Below are 14,639 nucleotides of genomic sequence, written 5' to 3'. Positions count from 1 at the left end.
TTGTGGACCGTGTCCGAGTCTCATTGAATTGGGCTGCGACTTTCTTCAATCTCTTCCTTCATATAGCTTTTCATCTTTTATTGCATTTTTGTCTTTTATTTCTATATAACTTGCGCTGCGTAACTGATGGCGCGACGTTCATCAACCACCTTTGAATTCTCTATTCCTGGTGACGAGCTTGAACAGTATCGCATTCAGCTCGAACAGCAGATTCAAAACACGGATTTATCCCTCCATCTTTCGTCTTCTCAAGGGGACGACGAAAGCGTCGAATACCCGAGGCACAATTCTAACCATTCCCTAGGCTTTGCATCATTCGAACAACCCAGTCAGCACTTTGACTACGATGCCCCCAGTGGCTTGCATGCATGGTCCTTGCATGAAGACGAGGGCGTTAATCCTTATGCCGGTGAGACGGTCTCCACAATTGGCCACCATGCTAGCGCTGTCACAATCGGCGCGGGTCTCGGCGGTCGTGGCCAACGGAGAGAAGTCAGTCTCAGTGGTGCGGAGTACGACCCAGAACGCCCGCTGCAAGACATGATTGCTGGTCTGGACAGTCGCATCAGCATCTTGGAGCCTCAGTCCATCTCCAAGTCCAGACAGACGGTGTGGTTCATCGGGCTCTTTCTGACACATGAACTAACATGCTGTTCAGCCCTGCTCTCGTGGGCCCCTCGATGCATCAGCCGAGTACGATCTATCTCAGGTTTCACACCCTGCGGCACTTGCAGCAAGACTTCGTTCTCCACCTCTTGACCTTGAGTCAGCCGAGTCAGAGGCAGACCACTCGTTGAACATCTCCCGCCGCAAGCTCTCCGACAACTTGCAGCGTGTTGGTTTCTCTCCCCGACGGCCACGCAATTTACAAAGTCGTGCCGCGGCGCAACAGTCTCCCTCCCGTAGCCGTTCATATGCACACGATCCACAGGATCCCTAAATACATTCCATCCTATTCCCGAAAAGCAACAACTCCGAAAGCACGCAAGATATCTCATTCCGTATCTTTTGACGTGGATGCGACGCCCGTGCGGCGGCACTGTATCTCAGCCGCAGGTGAATATCCAGCCGCCCACACCATCCGCATCTAGCTCCAAGTTTACACGTATGGCGAGGGGCCTCGCAAAGGATGTGCATGATGCCCAGGCCGAGGACGCTGCACTATTCCAGAACCAATCACAGACTACTACTACTACTACCCCTCGTGTGGCGCCTGCGGGTTCTCGTCGCGTCTCGACGAAGCACCACGACGCACTGAAACAACCCCTTCATGACGTCGCAGATCACAGTGCCGTTGATGTTAATGTAGAGATCTCCCAAACAAATCGATCATTTAGGAAAGCGAGTAGAGGACGAGTAAATCTCCCAGACCTAACTGGCCTCACGAGTGCCGTTGTCTCTCCCGCGAAGGCCAACCTTGAACGTTATGGCATCAAGACCGCCAGTTCATCGAAAGAGGTTGAATGTTAGTATTTCATTTATATTTTCCTCAGTGGACTAAACTCCTGTACAGCCCGTCTCATAGCATCCCTCAATGCCCTTCATGCAAAACTAGCTCATCTCGAAACGGAGAACGGCATCGCTCGCCGCCGTGTTCGGGAACTCGAACATGAGCTCCAACAGTGTAAACGTGATGTTGCTCGTGAACGCTCGAGAATCATGGAACAAGATGCAGGCGAGCCATCCTGGAAGAGAGGCAAAGAGGATCAACGAGAGAGAGAGGAAGAGCAGTCAAAGTATTTCGAGGTTGTGGAAGAAAAGAAAGGTTTGCTACAAAAAAAATTCGATGAATCTCATTTGACCAGCTTGTATAGCGCTCGAGTCCTTGATATCTACTCTCCGCTTGCATCTCACCCGCGTCACTGCAGACTTGACAGTGCAGCAGCAGCTCCTGGAGGACCTTAAGAGGTTCAGGGAGGACGATGTCAAGATGCTTGCCCAGAAAACAGATGAAATCGGTGCCCTTCGGCTCGAGGTTGAGAGGCTTGCTGGTGAAATTGAGGTACTCAGGAATGTGGTAGAAGAGGGCCTTAATGAGAGAAGAATGGCGAGGGAGCAGCAATCACAACTTGTGGAAGAGGAAGACGAGGTTTCTGTGCCGGACCAGTCGAATCAGGAGCTAAACCAATCGCATCAGGACCCGGACCCGGTGAACACACGCGCTAGTTTTCAGTCAACGAGAAGGTTTATTGACGTGGACGAGCTCACGCGGATATCAGAAGATCTAGAGGAACGAAGATCTGAACGGTCATCTTCTTGTGGAAGCCCTTCCGTGTCGTCACGACGTAGCTCGCACTCGCATCCAGGTGACATGACTCGGCTCACTGACTCCGACAACGGCAGGCGTCACCCCACTCGAAGGGAGCCTTCGGGCGATGATGAAGCTGCCCCTTTGCCGCATATATCGGAAGACCTTGAAGAACAGCAGTCTGAGGGATCCTCTTGTGGAAGTCCTTCCCTGTCATCCCGACATGGCTCGCGTCCAGGTGACATGACACACGCTCGGCTCACTGAATCCGAAGATGGGAGGCGGCCCGCCACTCGGGGGAAGACTGTGAAGGATGATGAAGCCGCTCCTTTCCCTCGTATCCGTTCAGGTCGCCTCGAGAACTTATTCTTCTCCGCGCCGAAACACAACTCTGGGACATGCACTCGGTGTAATCACCGTTCAGCACGTACTACGAGCCATGCAAACCCCAAGAACAGACGCCAAAGTCAGGGATGCGCCCAGGGCTCCGACGAACAAGTCAAAGACGATCCTCTTCAGCACCGAGCCAATGCCTTTGAAGCCGAAGGGATTGATTCCTACGAAGCCATCTTCCAGGGCGACAGATTACCACCACAGACTGTGCTCGCCAGAGTATTGCGAGAACTCGAAGAGGAATTCACACATCACAAAGGGTCTGCGATTTACCGTGTCATCTATCGTTCATCCACTCATTTATTCTGCACAGGATCTATAGCGAGCTAGCTGACGAGTACAAGGCCATGGACTCGATGGCACAAGCAGCGAGGCGGCGCATTGTCGCCGATCATCTTCGAGACATTATTGATCTGATCGAGCGCAAGGTTGTACATCAAACTCAGTCTAACATCCAACATAGCTAACTGCTCCACAGGGCGATCAAATTCAGTCACTATATGATCTTTTGAAATTCGAAGATAAACCATCTTCACTAAATCGGCAACGAACATCTTGACAATTCCGTCGGCAACTTCTGGGTAGATTGAAATTAAGTGTCGGGCAGCGTCTGTTTTATTGTACACACAATTGTAGCTTTCCGATCCAATTGCATTAATATGTGTTGCCTACGGTGACTTGTGCGGCGTTCACATAGCCCAAAAGAATAACACAAAGGCCTGCCTGGACTACCCTTCCATTCCGCATGTGTCTTTGAACCTTGTCCATCCTCAAACCCGTATGCAGTGTTTGTTAGTGGCATGACTTGCAACCGCCTTTCCAGACGCTGTATGCTGAATCTTGCCCTGCTTATCTACAATATATGAGCACGAAGCTCCTTTGGCACATGTCAATCGCTTCAAAGTCACTCGGCATTCGATAGCAGGTTTGTTAAATCGGAAACATGGCTCATGCTGCATTCTTTAGGGACAAATACAAGTGCAAAACACAGCTAGCGCTGCCCCTTGTACTTGTAAATATGTAAGCACGTGGTGCACTCCGGTGCCTGCGCGGACTCATCCGCTCTATGTATCTGCAACCATTAGTGAGGGCTTACCTATTCGACTACGACTAAAGGGCAGACTGAAGTTATATTTCAAGGTGGTGAAGCTGTGCGAAATGAGGGTACCATGAGTACCATTTTGCAATATACCTATCTTCTCGATGGTTCACTTGCTGCCTGGACTGTCGGAGGCATGATGACGAGAACACTAGAGGGCGTCTAACCGATTCAAGTCATTGTCCTGCAGACCTTCAACCACGGACGATTGCTCAGCCAAAAGATTGGTGCAATCGCGAATCGTACTCCTATGATAAGATACACAGTGGATAGCGACGTCTTACAGTAATGAAACAAGGCGTGGGTGTAAAAGGGCTGCGCATGCCACAATCACCGCCCATATCTATCGCATTCGAACTATGAGCACAAGTGGACCACAAAGAAGACAAAAACGCACTTCTGGAGCTCCCATTCACGATTATCAAGCGGACATACATTGCGCGTTTTGAGCCAACGTGAGATACAGTGGAAATGGAATGCGTGCTACGAAAGGAGTGGCGGTGTTAAGATCTAAAGGAGTCATCGAGTAGAGATAGACTCACATTGCATATACCCCATGCAGCATTACATTCGTCTGTAGATGCCGATACCTGATTTGCTTGACAGTCAATGCCTACATGATAGCGTGCATTGAGTGACGTTGGGATGAGATGTAGAAAAGTAGACGCACAGAGATCCATGATATGATTTCTGCAGATAGCGCAGTTGTCGACGACGATATCTATAGATATTATTGAGACTTCAACCGATTTCTGGAACAGCCAGCGTACCCCATGCCCAAAGAGATACTGCATTCCACTGAGGAACTATCAATGGTGGGAACGAGAGTGCAAGACAGACAAGTTCGTACCTTCTTTACTTCGAATCGTTGCTTCCCGTCATCCTTTGCTTCCTTCTTGGAAGGCGCAGGAGTATCAACGTCCATGTCTGCCATCTTGATCTCAAATAACTTTACAGATGGTTAAACGTGAGCGTTTCTTGTCACTTGTATGGTAGTACCGCTATTGGTGTCCTGACCTTTTCGGGGAGTCGTCGCCAAATATAGTATTCAGATTCACACACTGTAAGTCAGTGATGTCATCCCAGGAGCCCATAATCAGCTGCGACTTGGCTGCGAGCGACTCATCCGAGTTTATCTCTAACCACGTACAACGTCAACATCAACCATGTCTGCAGTCACGGTATACTGTATCAGTAGCATCTGTATTCTCTTTCACTGACTTCAGCTTTTCAGATCTCAAACATCTCCTCAAACACCACCCAGGAGAAGCTCCATGAATTCTTCAGGTAATAACAACACATTAATGATTACTGTTAACATCTCCTAAGTTTATTGTGCTTTCAGTTTCTGCGGCAGGTGAGTGTCGCGTGAATCCATCGCCCTGATCTCGTGGTTGACATTAATCCAGCATCCAGTCAATTGATCTCAAATCCGAGGGGGATTCGAAACAATCCGCAGTCGTTACCTTTGAGAAACCTTCGTCTGTCGGCACAGCGCTCATGGTAGGACTGCGCATTGTAAATTCAAAACCCGATTAACCATCACCTCATCTTCAGCTCAAAGGCGGTACTCTAGATGGTGAACAACTCCACATCACCTCAGACGTGAAAAACCACAATCATCAGGAGGGATCGCACCACTCTAGCGCCCCTTTCGAACAATCGGACAAGCCTAGAGCTGGAAGTACGTACGGCCCATTCGTTATGGCATAATATTGACATCTAGTCATAGTTGCCGCTGAGTATCTGGCAAAAGGCTACAAGCTCTCCGACCACATCTTGCAGCGAGCCATCGAAGTTGACCGTTAGTTGATTCGTGTACCAAGTTTAACCTCGGCTCACGCGTCCTTCTTGTCAGACAAGCATGGGATCTCCAAACGGTTCATAGACTATATGCACGGCCTCGACAAATCAGTTGGCCAGAAAGCTCTCGGTCCTGACCAAACGGTATCCGGGAAAGTGCATTCGACGCTCAAGGGTGCGCATACCAGGGCAATGACCATTGACGAACAGAAAGGTTATTCCAAGGCTGCCCACGAGGTTAGTAAATCAACGTTGTTTATTGAATGATCATAACGCACGCGATTGCAGTACTACTCAAAGGCGATCTCGTCTCCCTTTGGAAAGTCTGTCCTCGAGTTTTACACTACTACTTCCAAGCAAGTTCTCGACATTCATGAGGAAGCTCGTCGTATGGTCGACCAACAGTCAGGTACGGCTTCCACTCCGGGCAATACCGCAACCACTAGTAGTGGCGCGGCCGGACCTGATGCACAAGCTGGTCCCACGTCCCAAGCCGCTCCCACTGTTGTTTGAAGGCTATCATGATGGACGATAAGGACATTGGTGTCAATATTCTTCCTTCCGTAGGGTAGCATATTATATCACTACGTATTTCCAACGACTGAATTGTAATGTTACTGTACCATATATGATCTGGCTGACTCCACTGTGTAGTAAACGGGAGTCTTGATAGATACGCCACACAAGGAAGATCGGTAATCCCCACACTCATAGCCTACTCAAACGCGATGTGAAGTTTCCGTTGGACATTGGGACGCCAATGCGGTCGCAGAAGATGCAAGTATTGTTGTATGCGCTCATGATGAATGAGGTAATGCTTGATGAAATATTAACGGCACCGACACGGGTATACGGTGACTACAGAAGTCCTATGGACGAGTTTGGTGCATCATGCCGGTGAGCAATGGAACAAGATCATAGTGGGCCTGTATGGGGCAGAGTGTGGGTTTCTGCAAACCCCTGCACGCTTACTTACGTTGGCGGTAGACATAAAAGGATTGGTTGAAACTGTAGGTTGCGACGGTGGGAAGTGAAAGTAAGGTGAGAGCACTAGAATCAATGGATTCTCGGTACCTGCGATACGATCTGATACGTTCATCGGCAGTCAGCCATTTTTCCTGCAGAGCCGACGAGTATTAAAATATAGACTGAATGGACATACGAGACTATCTGTGTGGTCGCCACAACTAGGCAGAGAGAAACACCTCAATTGGGGGGGGTCTAAATTATAATATTACTCGGTGGACGTAGGAAGTTTCTACGCGCTGACTCCTGAGGATGGCCAATCTCTCGGCTCCGGTATCACGATACCGTGCGCCGGAAACCTACGTTGACTCGGTCCCTGAAGGCGCCGCACTGAAGATCGACCAAAAAAAAGTTTATGTACATCAGAAAAGGTTTGGGATACAAGATAACCCGACCATAGTACTTATCTTGCAGCCAATTCCCGCAGTCGTGACACACAATAAAAATGTCCGCGGAAAGAGTAACAATTACTTATACCAACTTCGACGGTGCAGATTTCGTGTCGCGACTGGATGGTACTTGGTATGAATGAATGGTAAATTCATTAATGAACGTTAATGAACCGCGAAGCCAAAGCCGAAGTAAATATTGTGGTACTATGTACTGTCAAATATAAACTCAGCCACACCAAAATTCTTCTACTTCTAATACTTACGTACTACCGCGGAGCAGTCCGAAACTCAATATTCAACCAACCGGTATTCAAAGGATCGCCTGCAGCCTTCAGGATCCGCCACAATTCTTGGTTCTATCCTACGAAGATACCATCGCCATAGCTCATTAAATATTGATAATTCTGTCGCGAAGACTTCTCGACGTGTCAATCTCCACACGGCGAATGCCCCGGGCGAAGCATGAGCGTATGCTTGGCTGACTCGAGCCAATGACCGATAGTGGTTCAACATTTGTGTGCCGCTTTCGGCCCGAGTCCGAGCTACATATCTATCACAAACGACCCAAATATGAAATAAGCGTGTTCGTCACTCACATGAACAACGACGTCGACGTGTTTCTCTAGTCCCCGACCCCGCGGTGCCGTATTGCGACAATGTACGGTGTGTACGATTGCCTACCCGATTGTAATTCACTTCTTTTGGTTTATAGACATTCTCAATATTTATCGTGATGGAAAATCATTAAACACATCAATCAGAGACAAGTCAGAAAAACTACGAATGCACTGATCGCCGATTCGAGCGCTACGTACCGCCTTGCATGATCGGCGTTTCAGAACTATGCCATGTGATCATGTAGAGAAGCTGGTAGAGTTCTCCTTCAGAGTCTCACTGGTCGATCCACCACTCTAATATCTGATTACTAAGCGAATGCTACTATCTAGCCTAAGGTAGTGGTCTGACGTCTGAAAAAGGTGTGTACAGACCGCGTCACGTATCTGTGTAGGTAACTATTACTTACCTGTCCTTGGACAATTCGGCCGATCGGTGTAATGCCGAAACTCCCTGAGTACATACATAGCACGAACATGAATTCAGGTCTGTTCAATAAAGAACTCTTCACCCTTGTAGTTCTGCAGCTGGTCGAAGGCATGTCTTCCCAAGACCCTATGTCAAACTCGGACTACTCCGCATCGGACTACAACCAAACAGCATCATTTGTATATTCTGCTGAGTACACTGCGCCCGTATTATCGGCCCTGAAACCTTCTGTCGGCGAACGAATCGTTGACTTCGGATGCGGGACCGGAGAATTGACCTTGCAGATCCAAGAAGCTGTTGGTGCGACTGGGTTGACAGTTGGTATTGACTATAACAACGACATGGTAAGATCACAGGGGTTTGATATGAAGTGAGTTTAAACTTAAGCGGTGTCTTTGACAGGTTTCTAAAGCTTTGACGAATGGCGTAAAACACGCATTCGTGTCTGACCTTCAAGATCTTCGGATACCTGCACATTTGTTCGAGGAGAACTCCTTCGATGCCGTCTTCAGTAATGCCGCACTACATTGGTGTAAGGAACATCCACGCGGAGTTCTGAATGGAGCAAAGCGGCTGCTTAAAGATGGCGGGCGGTTTGTATGTGAGATGGGTGGATTCATGAATTGTACCGGTAAGTCTACACTCTTGGGTAGGTACCTGTTTAATGACGACTAATGCAGGCGTCCGATTCGGTCTTCACCGGGCTGTCAAAAAGCGCGGTTACGAGCCCGATAAAATGGATCCATGGTACTTTCCGTCAATTGCAGAATATCAAGGGGTGCGGCATGTGTTAGAAGGGCTGTCAACGTCGCACTTAATTTCTTCATCATTGTTTAGCTATTGCAAAGCGCAGGTTTCCGTGTCAATGCCATTAGTTTGGTCCCAAGGCTGACGCCGCTGCGGAACGGTGGCCTACACGGATGGTTGCAGCTTTTTGCGCGCCGAACGTTCCTGAAGGAATTCAGTGATGAGGAGGCCGCTGCCATAATAGATGAGGTTATAGATATGTGCGAGGTTGACATGAAGGACAAAGAGGGGAATTGGGCTATCATGTACGTTCGACTGCGATTCTTGGCAACCCTTGATAGCCCTTGATGGAACTGGAGCCAAAGAATGATGCACAAAGTTCAAGTTCGTAAAGGCATAGATAAATAATTACGACGAATATGATCCAATAACCCTATGCTAGGTACTTCTAGTACTTATCCCCTCTGGGCAAGAGCTCCTGAAGAGAATGCAAACAAGGCCAAATGAAGGGCCACTTGGACCAACAACAATGAGAACGGTCACGTGGTAAAAACACGCCGCGGTTGCACAGCGTGAAACTCGGCTAAGAGTCTGGCAAGTTTCAACGCTGCAACTAACGCTCTTACTTTTTTAATGCCATGGCAGACGACCGTCCAGCATGGATGACAGACGACCTCGACGAAGAATGGATAGATGAAGATGAAGCCTCTTCCATGGGCACACAGTCCATCTCTCTAACAACTCCGTTACCCGGTTACTTGCGAACCCCAAGTCAAGCTCAAGAGGAAACTGAGCCACTTCCACCAGCATCCGAACCAGTTGGTACGTTTCTGATCCGCGAGGATATAGCTCCATCTCTCTTGCCAAAAACTCCCGGCCGACAACCCAAGAGGGGCATCATCAAAGACTTCTTCAGTCCACTAGCACTCGAGAAAATGTTCGAGCCACCTTCACCACCTCCTTCGAAGTCAACTGCACTTACACTCCAATCTGCTCCGACGGTTCCCTCTCGCCTATGTCAGACATACACGCCAAATGACTCACAGGTAGACCTCGAGCTACCAGGCCAGCCCACGGCGGTACCCTCCCTCAATTCACTGGCTCCGCCAGCCTCTAGCATGGAATGCAGATTTACTTTTGCTGTTCCCCACACCAATGGTAGTGTTCCCCAGGCAGAAAGCACGCCAGGTGTTTACAGCATCGCACGACCTCCCATGACAGACCCACGCCTACGTCTTTTTCAGCTTCAATACGACACATTCACGCGTGATCACCTATCGGCGATGGTTGATTCAATAGCGCCTTCTGGTGAAAGCACAGAAGGCAATGGTTCTTCCAGGAGCATTCCACGCTTAGCATTGGTGAACATACAAGAGGCCACCGTCTCAGATGACACACCTATTCGCAGCATTAAACGGGTGAAACTCAGCCCTCCAAGCCATTATGGTGAAGGCGATGGCGCGGGTGCTACCATTGCGAGGCCAATGGTTTCAAGTTCGAGGGTGGATTATGTCGGCGAGTCTCGTTCCCTCATGCAACAAATCAAGGCCGCACGCGATTTCTCAACGATATCTACTGCGGCAGGTTCGCAGTCCCCCTCAAGTCCAGCAGATAATAGAGCCGAGGCTCTTAACACGCAATCAAAGTCACCAGGTATGCACACATTGGCACATGCGCGGATTAATTGTGAATATTAGCACAGGAACTGGTACCTCTTTCCTCCGTGTCGCTGACGATCGCAGTGCAGCTACCACAAGTTCATCGACAGCCGTAACTGCTCCCAGCAACCATTCCTCTTTGGCATACCGTTATCAAGCAGCGACGTTGATGGAGCAGATTAAAAACGATATCCGAGGTTCTAAGCGTCTTTTCTCGGGTGCCACCGACGTATCCCATGTCACCCACGCAGATGAGGTCTCGCGTATCGAACGCTCATGCAGCAGCGCATGGTCTGTATCCGAAGTTAAGGACAATGCAGGCAAGAAGAAGGCCAATAAGTTTGGGTCTCCCCGAAGGACGTCCTCTTCCTCCAGGAGCTACCGCAGTCCCCGGAAAACATCGCGCCATACCATCATTGAGGATGCTGACCGAACCCTGGAGCACGAAATGTCCAATATGTCGATCGAAGCACCCTGGCAAGAGCCAGTTGCATTGATGTCTGTTACGCCCACCGTAGGCCTCGATAACGTCCCACACATTCGAATAACTCCTTCGACAAGCCAGGAATCTATTGTGCATCTATCTGCACAGATCCCTCCTTCGTATCTCTCATCCTCGATTCGCTCTGGCTCCAACGAAGATATTAACAGGATGGTATCCTCCAGTACAGCTTCTGGAACCATAACCACCACGAGCAGTGCACCCTCGTTCGTCAAACATGCTGGTCCGGTTCAGATCACCCAGCATCGCACCGTCGGATATACCAGCTCTTCCAGAGAGGGTTGGCCGCATGGTCTACGACAAGGACCTCATGAAGTGGGTGAGGGCAGCTTCGCGTGTGGTCTCAGATGCCGAGGACCAGCGCGATCAGACAAGTGGCACAGGTACAGATGGAGACAGTGAGGATCCATTCAAAGACATAGAGAGCCTGAAGGAAGATGACTCCAGGGATACACATAGGAGTGCGCGCGTCGATGTTGAAGTGGAGGTCCCTGAACCTGGAGGAGAGCAGGATGAAGTGGAAATGAGTCGTATCGAGGAGGACGTGGAGTTGAATGATCAGGAAGAAGTAGACCTAACGTCCTTCTCCTTCGACGGGCCATCGGTCGCAGCTATTCGCATTGTGCCATCGGACGATTCAGAAGACGACGGAGTGCAGACAAGCGATTCTGAGTCAGACGACCAGGATGGAGCTATCCTTGGAAGTGAAGGCGAGCACGCTGCTGCCGTCTTCGAATCGGAAGACGAATGCTCGCCTGAGCCGCAAGGTCCTTCACCTATTCGGACCTGCTTCAACTTCTTCCCTGGTAGCGGTTACCCCGGTTGCGCCACACTGCCGGTCATCATCCCTCATTACCCCAATGCCCCGCTCGGCACTGAAGAGCACCAGCGTCACCCCCATGTCAGCATTGAAGGACCCGAACCGCGAGCGGCACCGTACCCCAGCTCAACGTCTTGGCCACCGCCGTTCCGTAAGCTTTTCTGATGGAAAAAGAGATGGGCCCATTCGGGGTCTGAACCCGAAAGGCCACGAGAGTGATGACGACGTTGCTAGTCTTGGTACGAGCGCCTCAGAGCAGGACCCCGCACAGGGGCTATTCATACCCTCGGCAAGGTCCAGGCGCATAGCGGAGATGATGCAGAACCTAGAAAGTCCTGGTAAGTTTGTTTACTTGTTGGGGTCAGAGTTTACGGCGGTATTGATCATCAGTATGGCAGGCTTTGATAACGTCTCCCCGACCAAATCGTCGAATTCGGGCCGTCCGCCGACCGAAGAACTTCAGCCTTTTGCTGTGCGGCCGAATAGCCAGATGGCCGCTGGCGATTGCAGCGGATCAACGCGTCGAGTTTTCTCAATGTCGCAGAAGAGTCGTTTAAGTGGAAAAGATCAGAAGACGAACGCTACTTTCTTGACTGAGTGCTCCTTTGGATTGGCGCACGACCGACTGGTGCAGGTGATCACGGATGTACAGCCTTTTGAGCCATACTGGGAAGAATTGCACACTATTGATCTTTCCCGTAAGTCGTTGGATGGGGTGAGTCGGCTGAAGGAATTCCTACCGAAGCTGGATTCTCTTGTATTGTGAGTCCGACGACATCTGCGGAAGTAAATGCGACAGCTGTTGACAACCTGCGACCAGAAATTATAACCAGCTGTCATGGCTGAGCGGCATTCCCAATTCCGTGCGGACGCTTTCTGTCTCTCACAACTTGTAAGCTTTCTATGATATTGAGGTTTATATCACTGACATCATATCTCTGAAGACTGACAGGTGTCACTTCATTTAGTCACTTGCAGAATATCGAAAGTCTCGACATAAGTCATAATGACATAGATTCCTTAACACGTGGGTGCGGAGGACCGTATCAAAAACGTGGCTGATAAGCCTCCAGAATTACAGTGTCTTCGGCACTTGAGGGAGCTACGAGCTGATGGCAATGCTATCGCCAGCATGGACGGCCTTCAGAAATTAGATGGGCTGACGAAACTCAGTTTGCAAGGCAACCAAATACGAGACGCGGATTTTGGCAAGTTCCGATGGTATGAATAATCTTTCTGAGCCTCCTATTTATCGCTGCCCTGGTGACCAACAATGTTTGCAGGCCACGTTTGGAGATGCTAAACCTGAGCGGGAACCATATATGCAAGGTCCTGAACTTGGCATCAAGCCTACCTGCATTAATTGCGCTGAATATCGGTGCGTAATTTTAACTCCATATCGTATGCCCTGGATAGCGAGCACAGGTCTTTGAAGACAATAATACAGTGGATAATATTGATTCTGGTGGCTTAATGCCGAGGCTGCGCATCCTACGAGCGAGTAGCAACCGACTCAAGCGCCTGAACGTTGCTCCATTCCCAAACCTCCGCACGCTCTACGTGGACAATAATTCGCTTGACTCTCTCGTAAAGGCGGAACGCCTAGGAAAACTGGAAAACCTTAGCATGCGAAATCAGACTTCCTGCGCTTTGTGAGTGCATAGCTTTTCGGGTTTTTTAGTTCACGTGAATGACGAAACCTTTCATATTGTTCCTGATCCTGATTCTTGATGATGGCGATGGTGATGTGTGATCTGCAGCTATCTTTCAACGCGCCAGTTCCGCGATGTGAAACGACTATACCTCTCTGGTCCGTATAGCAAAGCTTGGATCCCTTGGTCACCCATTCATTTGTTTTCTAGGTAACAAACTCAATGGCTGACTTCATTGTAGAGCCATGTTACAATCTGGTGTACCTTGAGGTAGCCGGTTGCAGGTTGACCACTCTCCCACACGATCTCGCGCGTCTAGCGCCAAACCTGAGAGTCCTGAATCTCAACTATAACTTTTTGAACGACGCTGTTCCCTTGGAGGGACTCACTAGACTTAAGAAGCTCACCATGATTGGTTCTCGCTTGAAGGGGACTAAACCGCTGATCCGCATATTACAGCAGATGCCTGATGTGGAAATGCTCGATTTTAGGTGAGAATTTGGACCCTGTAGGTTTATATGCTCTCGACTTGGGCATTAACGTTCTTTGCCACCAGGATGAACCCCTGTACGCTTGGGTGGTATCTCCCACTTCTGGTGAAAGACCTACCAGGGGCATTGCAACCATCTGAGAGGAACGGTACTAGGGAGGAAGAGGACGGTCAGTCCAGGGGTGAGAAGGGAAGCACAGAATATGGATGGCAAGAACTGGACTCGAAGTTCCGCCGGGACCTCCCGGATGATGCATATGTCGGCCGCCTTGCATACCGAGGTTTGGTCATGCGCGCATGTCCCCGAATTGGGATGTTAGACGGTGTCGAGGTGTCGGAGAAGGAACGGACGAAGGCTGATCAACTGCTGCAGGGTGTGATGGCGAAGAGTAAAATTAAGGGGGCCAAGGGGAAGTCAGGGACGGCAGTGATAATCGGCGCTGGTGGCACAAAATGATTCCTAGCGACTGACTTCACTGCATGATCGATTTGGGAAGTTTGCTTTGGGTAGTACTATTTGCGGTGCGGTGTTTGTAGATAATCTATCATACGCTTGGTATCCTCCATCTAGTATTCTCTTGCGGAGCTTTGTTACGTAGAGGGAACGAGTTCGGAATTGAAGAAGCGATGATGGGATTGAGGCAGAGAATCTTTGAGGCAAACTTTTTGTATTGAACTGAGACTTTTGTCGATCCCGAAGGTGGTGGGTGACGATGATTTTAAGTTTTGAAATGTGAGGTGGAGGGTGGAGTCTGGACGGCGACG

The 14,639-nt window shown here is 49.6% G+C and overlaps 5 protein-coding genes across 5 annotated transcripts; 4 read left to right on the top strand and 1 right to left on the bottom strand.

Moving 5' to 3' along the window:
• Positions 1-29: 29 nt before the first annotated feature.
• On the top strand, positions 30-3,354 carry EDB91DRAFT_1126491 (uncharacterized protein). Its single transcript, XM_041318439.1, has 8 exons — positions 30-609; positions 659-891; positions 932-1,028; positions 1,051-1,465; positions 1,514-1,765; positions 1,815-2,901; positions 2,955-3,069; positions 3,120-3,354. The coding sequence occupies exons 1-8, from the start codon at positions 127-129 to the stop codon at positions 3,198-3,200; spliced, it is 2,763 nt and encodes a 920-aa protein (XP_041178318.1). The 5' UTR covers positions 30-126; the 3' UTR covers positions 3,201-3,354.
• Positions 3,355-3,672: 318 nt separating this feature from the next.
• On the bottom strand, positions 3,673-4,725 carry EDB91DRAFT_1126489 (uncharacterized protein). The gene is made up of 6 exons (XM_041318438.1): positions 4,591-4,725; positions 4,511-4,538; positions 4,411-4,461; positions 4,283-4,353; positions 4,138-4,223; positions 3,673-4,083 (listed from the first exon to the last, which is right to left on the bottom strand). The coding sequence occupies exons 1-6, from the start codon at positions 4,672-4,674 to the stop codon at positions 4,071-4,073; spliced, it is 333 nt and encodes a 110-aa protein (XP_041178317.1). The 5' UTR covers positions 4,675-4,725; the 3' UTR covers positions 3,673-4,070.
• A 120-nt stretch (positions 4,726-4,845) lies between these two features.
• Positions 4,846-6,268, top strand: EDB91DRAFT_1126487 (uncharacterized protein). Its single transcript, XM_041318437.1, has 8 exons — positions 4,846-4,921; positions 4,975-5,027; positions 5,086-5,097; positions 5,150-5,243; positions 5,298-5,424; positions 5,473-5,544; positions 5,599-5,780; positions 5,832-6,268. The coding sequence occupies exons 1-8, from the start codon at positions 4,907-4,909 to the stop codon at positions 6,054-6,056; spliced, it is 780 nt and encodes a 259-aa protein (XP_041178316.1). The 5' UTR covers positions 4,846-4,906; the 3' UTR covers positions 6,057-6,268.
• A 1,405-nt stretch (positions 6,269-7,673) lies between these two features.
• EDB91DRAFT_1126479 (S-adenosyl-L-methionine-dependent methyltransferase) lies at positions 7,674-9,243 on the top strand. Its single transcript, XM_041318436.1, has 6 exons — positions 7,674-7,937; positions 8,003-8,062; positions 8,114-8,349; positions 8,408-8,636; positions 8,686-8,783; positions 8,843-9,243. Exons 2-6 carry the CDS (start codon positions 8,017-8,019, stop codon positions 9,098-9,100), a joined length of 867 nt encoding a protein of 288 aa, XP_041178315.1. The 5' UTR covers positions 7,674-7,937; positions 8,003-8,016; the 3' UTR covers positions 9,101-9,243.
• A 98-nt stretch (positions 9,244-9,341) lies between these two features.
• Positions 9,342-14,484, top strand: EDB91DRAFT_1126475 (uncharacterized protein). Its single transcript, XM_041318435.1, has 13 exons — positions 9,342-10,405; positions 10,455-11,118; positions 11,156-11,679; positions 11,723-12,070; positions 12,131-12,494; positions 12,553-12,624; positions 12,677-12,759; positions 12,806-12,953; positions 13,016-13,110; positions 13,168-13,384; positions 13,493-13,542; positions 13,626-13,875; positions 13,941-14,484. The coding sequence occupies exons 1-13, from the start codon at positions 9,391-9,393 to the stop codon at positions 14,329-14,331; spliced, it is 4,221 nt and encodes a 1,406-aa protein (XP_041178314.1). The 5' UTR covers positions 9,342-9,390; the 3' UTR covers positions 14,332-14,484.
• Positions 14,485-14,639: the final 155 nt, after the last annotated feature.

The sequence above is a fragment of the Suillus paluster genome (genome assembly GCF_016628075.1).
Source record: "Suillus paluster strain FC165 chromosome Unknown EDB91scaffold_19, whole genome shotgun sequence".
Classification (NCBI taxonomy): Eukaryota; Fungi; Basidiomycota; class Agaricomycetes; order Boletales; family Suillaceae; genus Suillus; species Suillus paluster.
This window is presented reverse-complemented; position numbering and strand designations above follow the sequence as displayed.

Excerpts from the sequence above, each read along its gene's own strand:
- EDB91DRAFT_1126489 (XM_041318438.1), bottom strand. The coding sequence starts at position 4,674 with ATGGCAGACATGGACGTTGATACTCCTGCGCCTTCCAAGAAGGAAGCA. Across the intron at positions 4,539-4,590 it reads AACGATTCGAAGTAAAGAAG|TGGAATGCAGTATCTCTTTG; the intron begins GTACGAACTTGT and ends ATAGTTCCTCAG. Across the intron at positions 4,224-4,282 it reads CTGCATGGGGTATATGCAAT|CACGCATTCCATTTCCACTG; the intron begins GTGAGTCTATCT and ends CTCCTTTCGTAG.
- EDB91DRAFT_1126491 (XM_041318439.1), top strand. The coding sequence starts at position 127 with ATGGCGCGACGTTCATCAACCACCTTTGAATTCTCTATTCCTGGTGAC. Across the intron at positions 610-658 it reads TCTCCAAGTCCAGACAGACG|CCCTGCTCTCGTGGGCCCCT; the intron begins GTGTGGTTCATC and ends CATGCTGTTCAG. Across the intron at positions 3,070-3,119 it reads TTGATCTGATCGAGCGCAAG|GGCGATCAAATTCAGTCACT; the intron begins GTTGTACATCAA and ends ACTGCTCCACAG.
- EDB91DRAFT_1126487 (XM_041318437.1), top strand. Across the intron at positions 5,545-5,598 it reads GCGAGCCATCGAAGTTGACC|ACAAGCATGGGATCTCCAAA; the intron begins GTTAGTTGATTC and ends CCTTCTTGTCAG. Across the intron at positions 5,781-5,831 it reads ATTCCAAGGCTGCCCACGAG|TACTACTCAAAGGCGATCTC; the intron begins GTTAGTAAATCA and ends ACGCGATTGCAG.
- EDB91DRAFT_1126479 (XM_041318436.1), top strand. The coding sequence starts at position 8,017 with ATGCCGAAACTCCCTGAGTACATACATAGCACGAACATGAATTCAG. Across the intron at positions 8,350-8,407 it reads TTGACTATAACAACGACATG|GTTTCTAAAGCTTTGACGAA; the intron begins GTAAGATCACAG and ends TGTCTTTGACAG. Across the intron at positions 8,784-8,842 it reads CAATTGCAGAATATCAAGGG|CTATTGCAAAGCGCAGGTTT; the intron begins GTGCGGCATGTG and ends ATCATTGTTTAG.
- EDB91DRAFT_1126475 (XM_041318435.1), top strand. The coding sequence starts at position 9,391 with ATGGCAGACGACCGTCCAGCATGGATGACAGACGACCTCGACGAAGAA. Across the intron at positions 12,071-12,130 it reads GCAGAACCTAGAAAGTCCTG|GCTTTGATAACGTCTCCCCG; the intron begins GTAAGTTTGTTT and ends TCAGTATGGCAG. Across the intron at positions 13,385-13,492 it reads AATCAGACTTCCTGCGCTTT|CTATCTTTCAACGCGCCAGT; the intron begins GTGAGTGCATAG and ends TGTGATCTGCAG.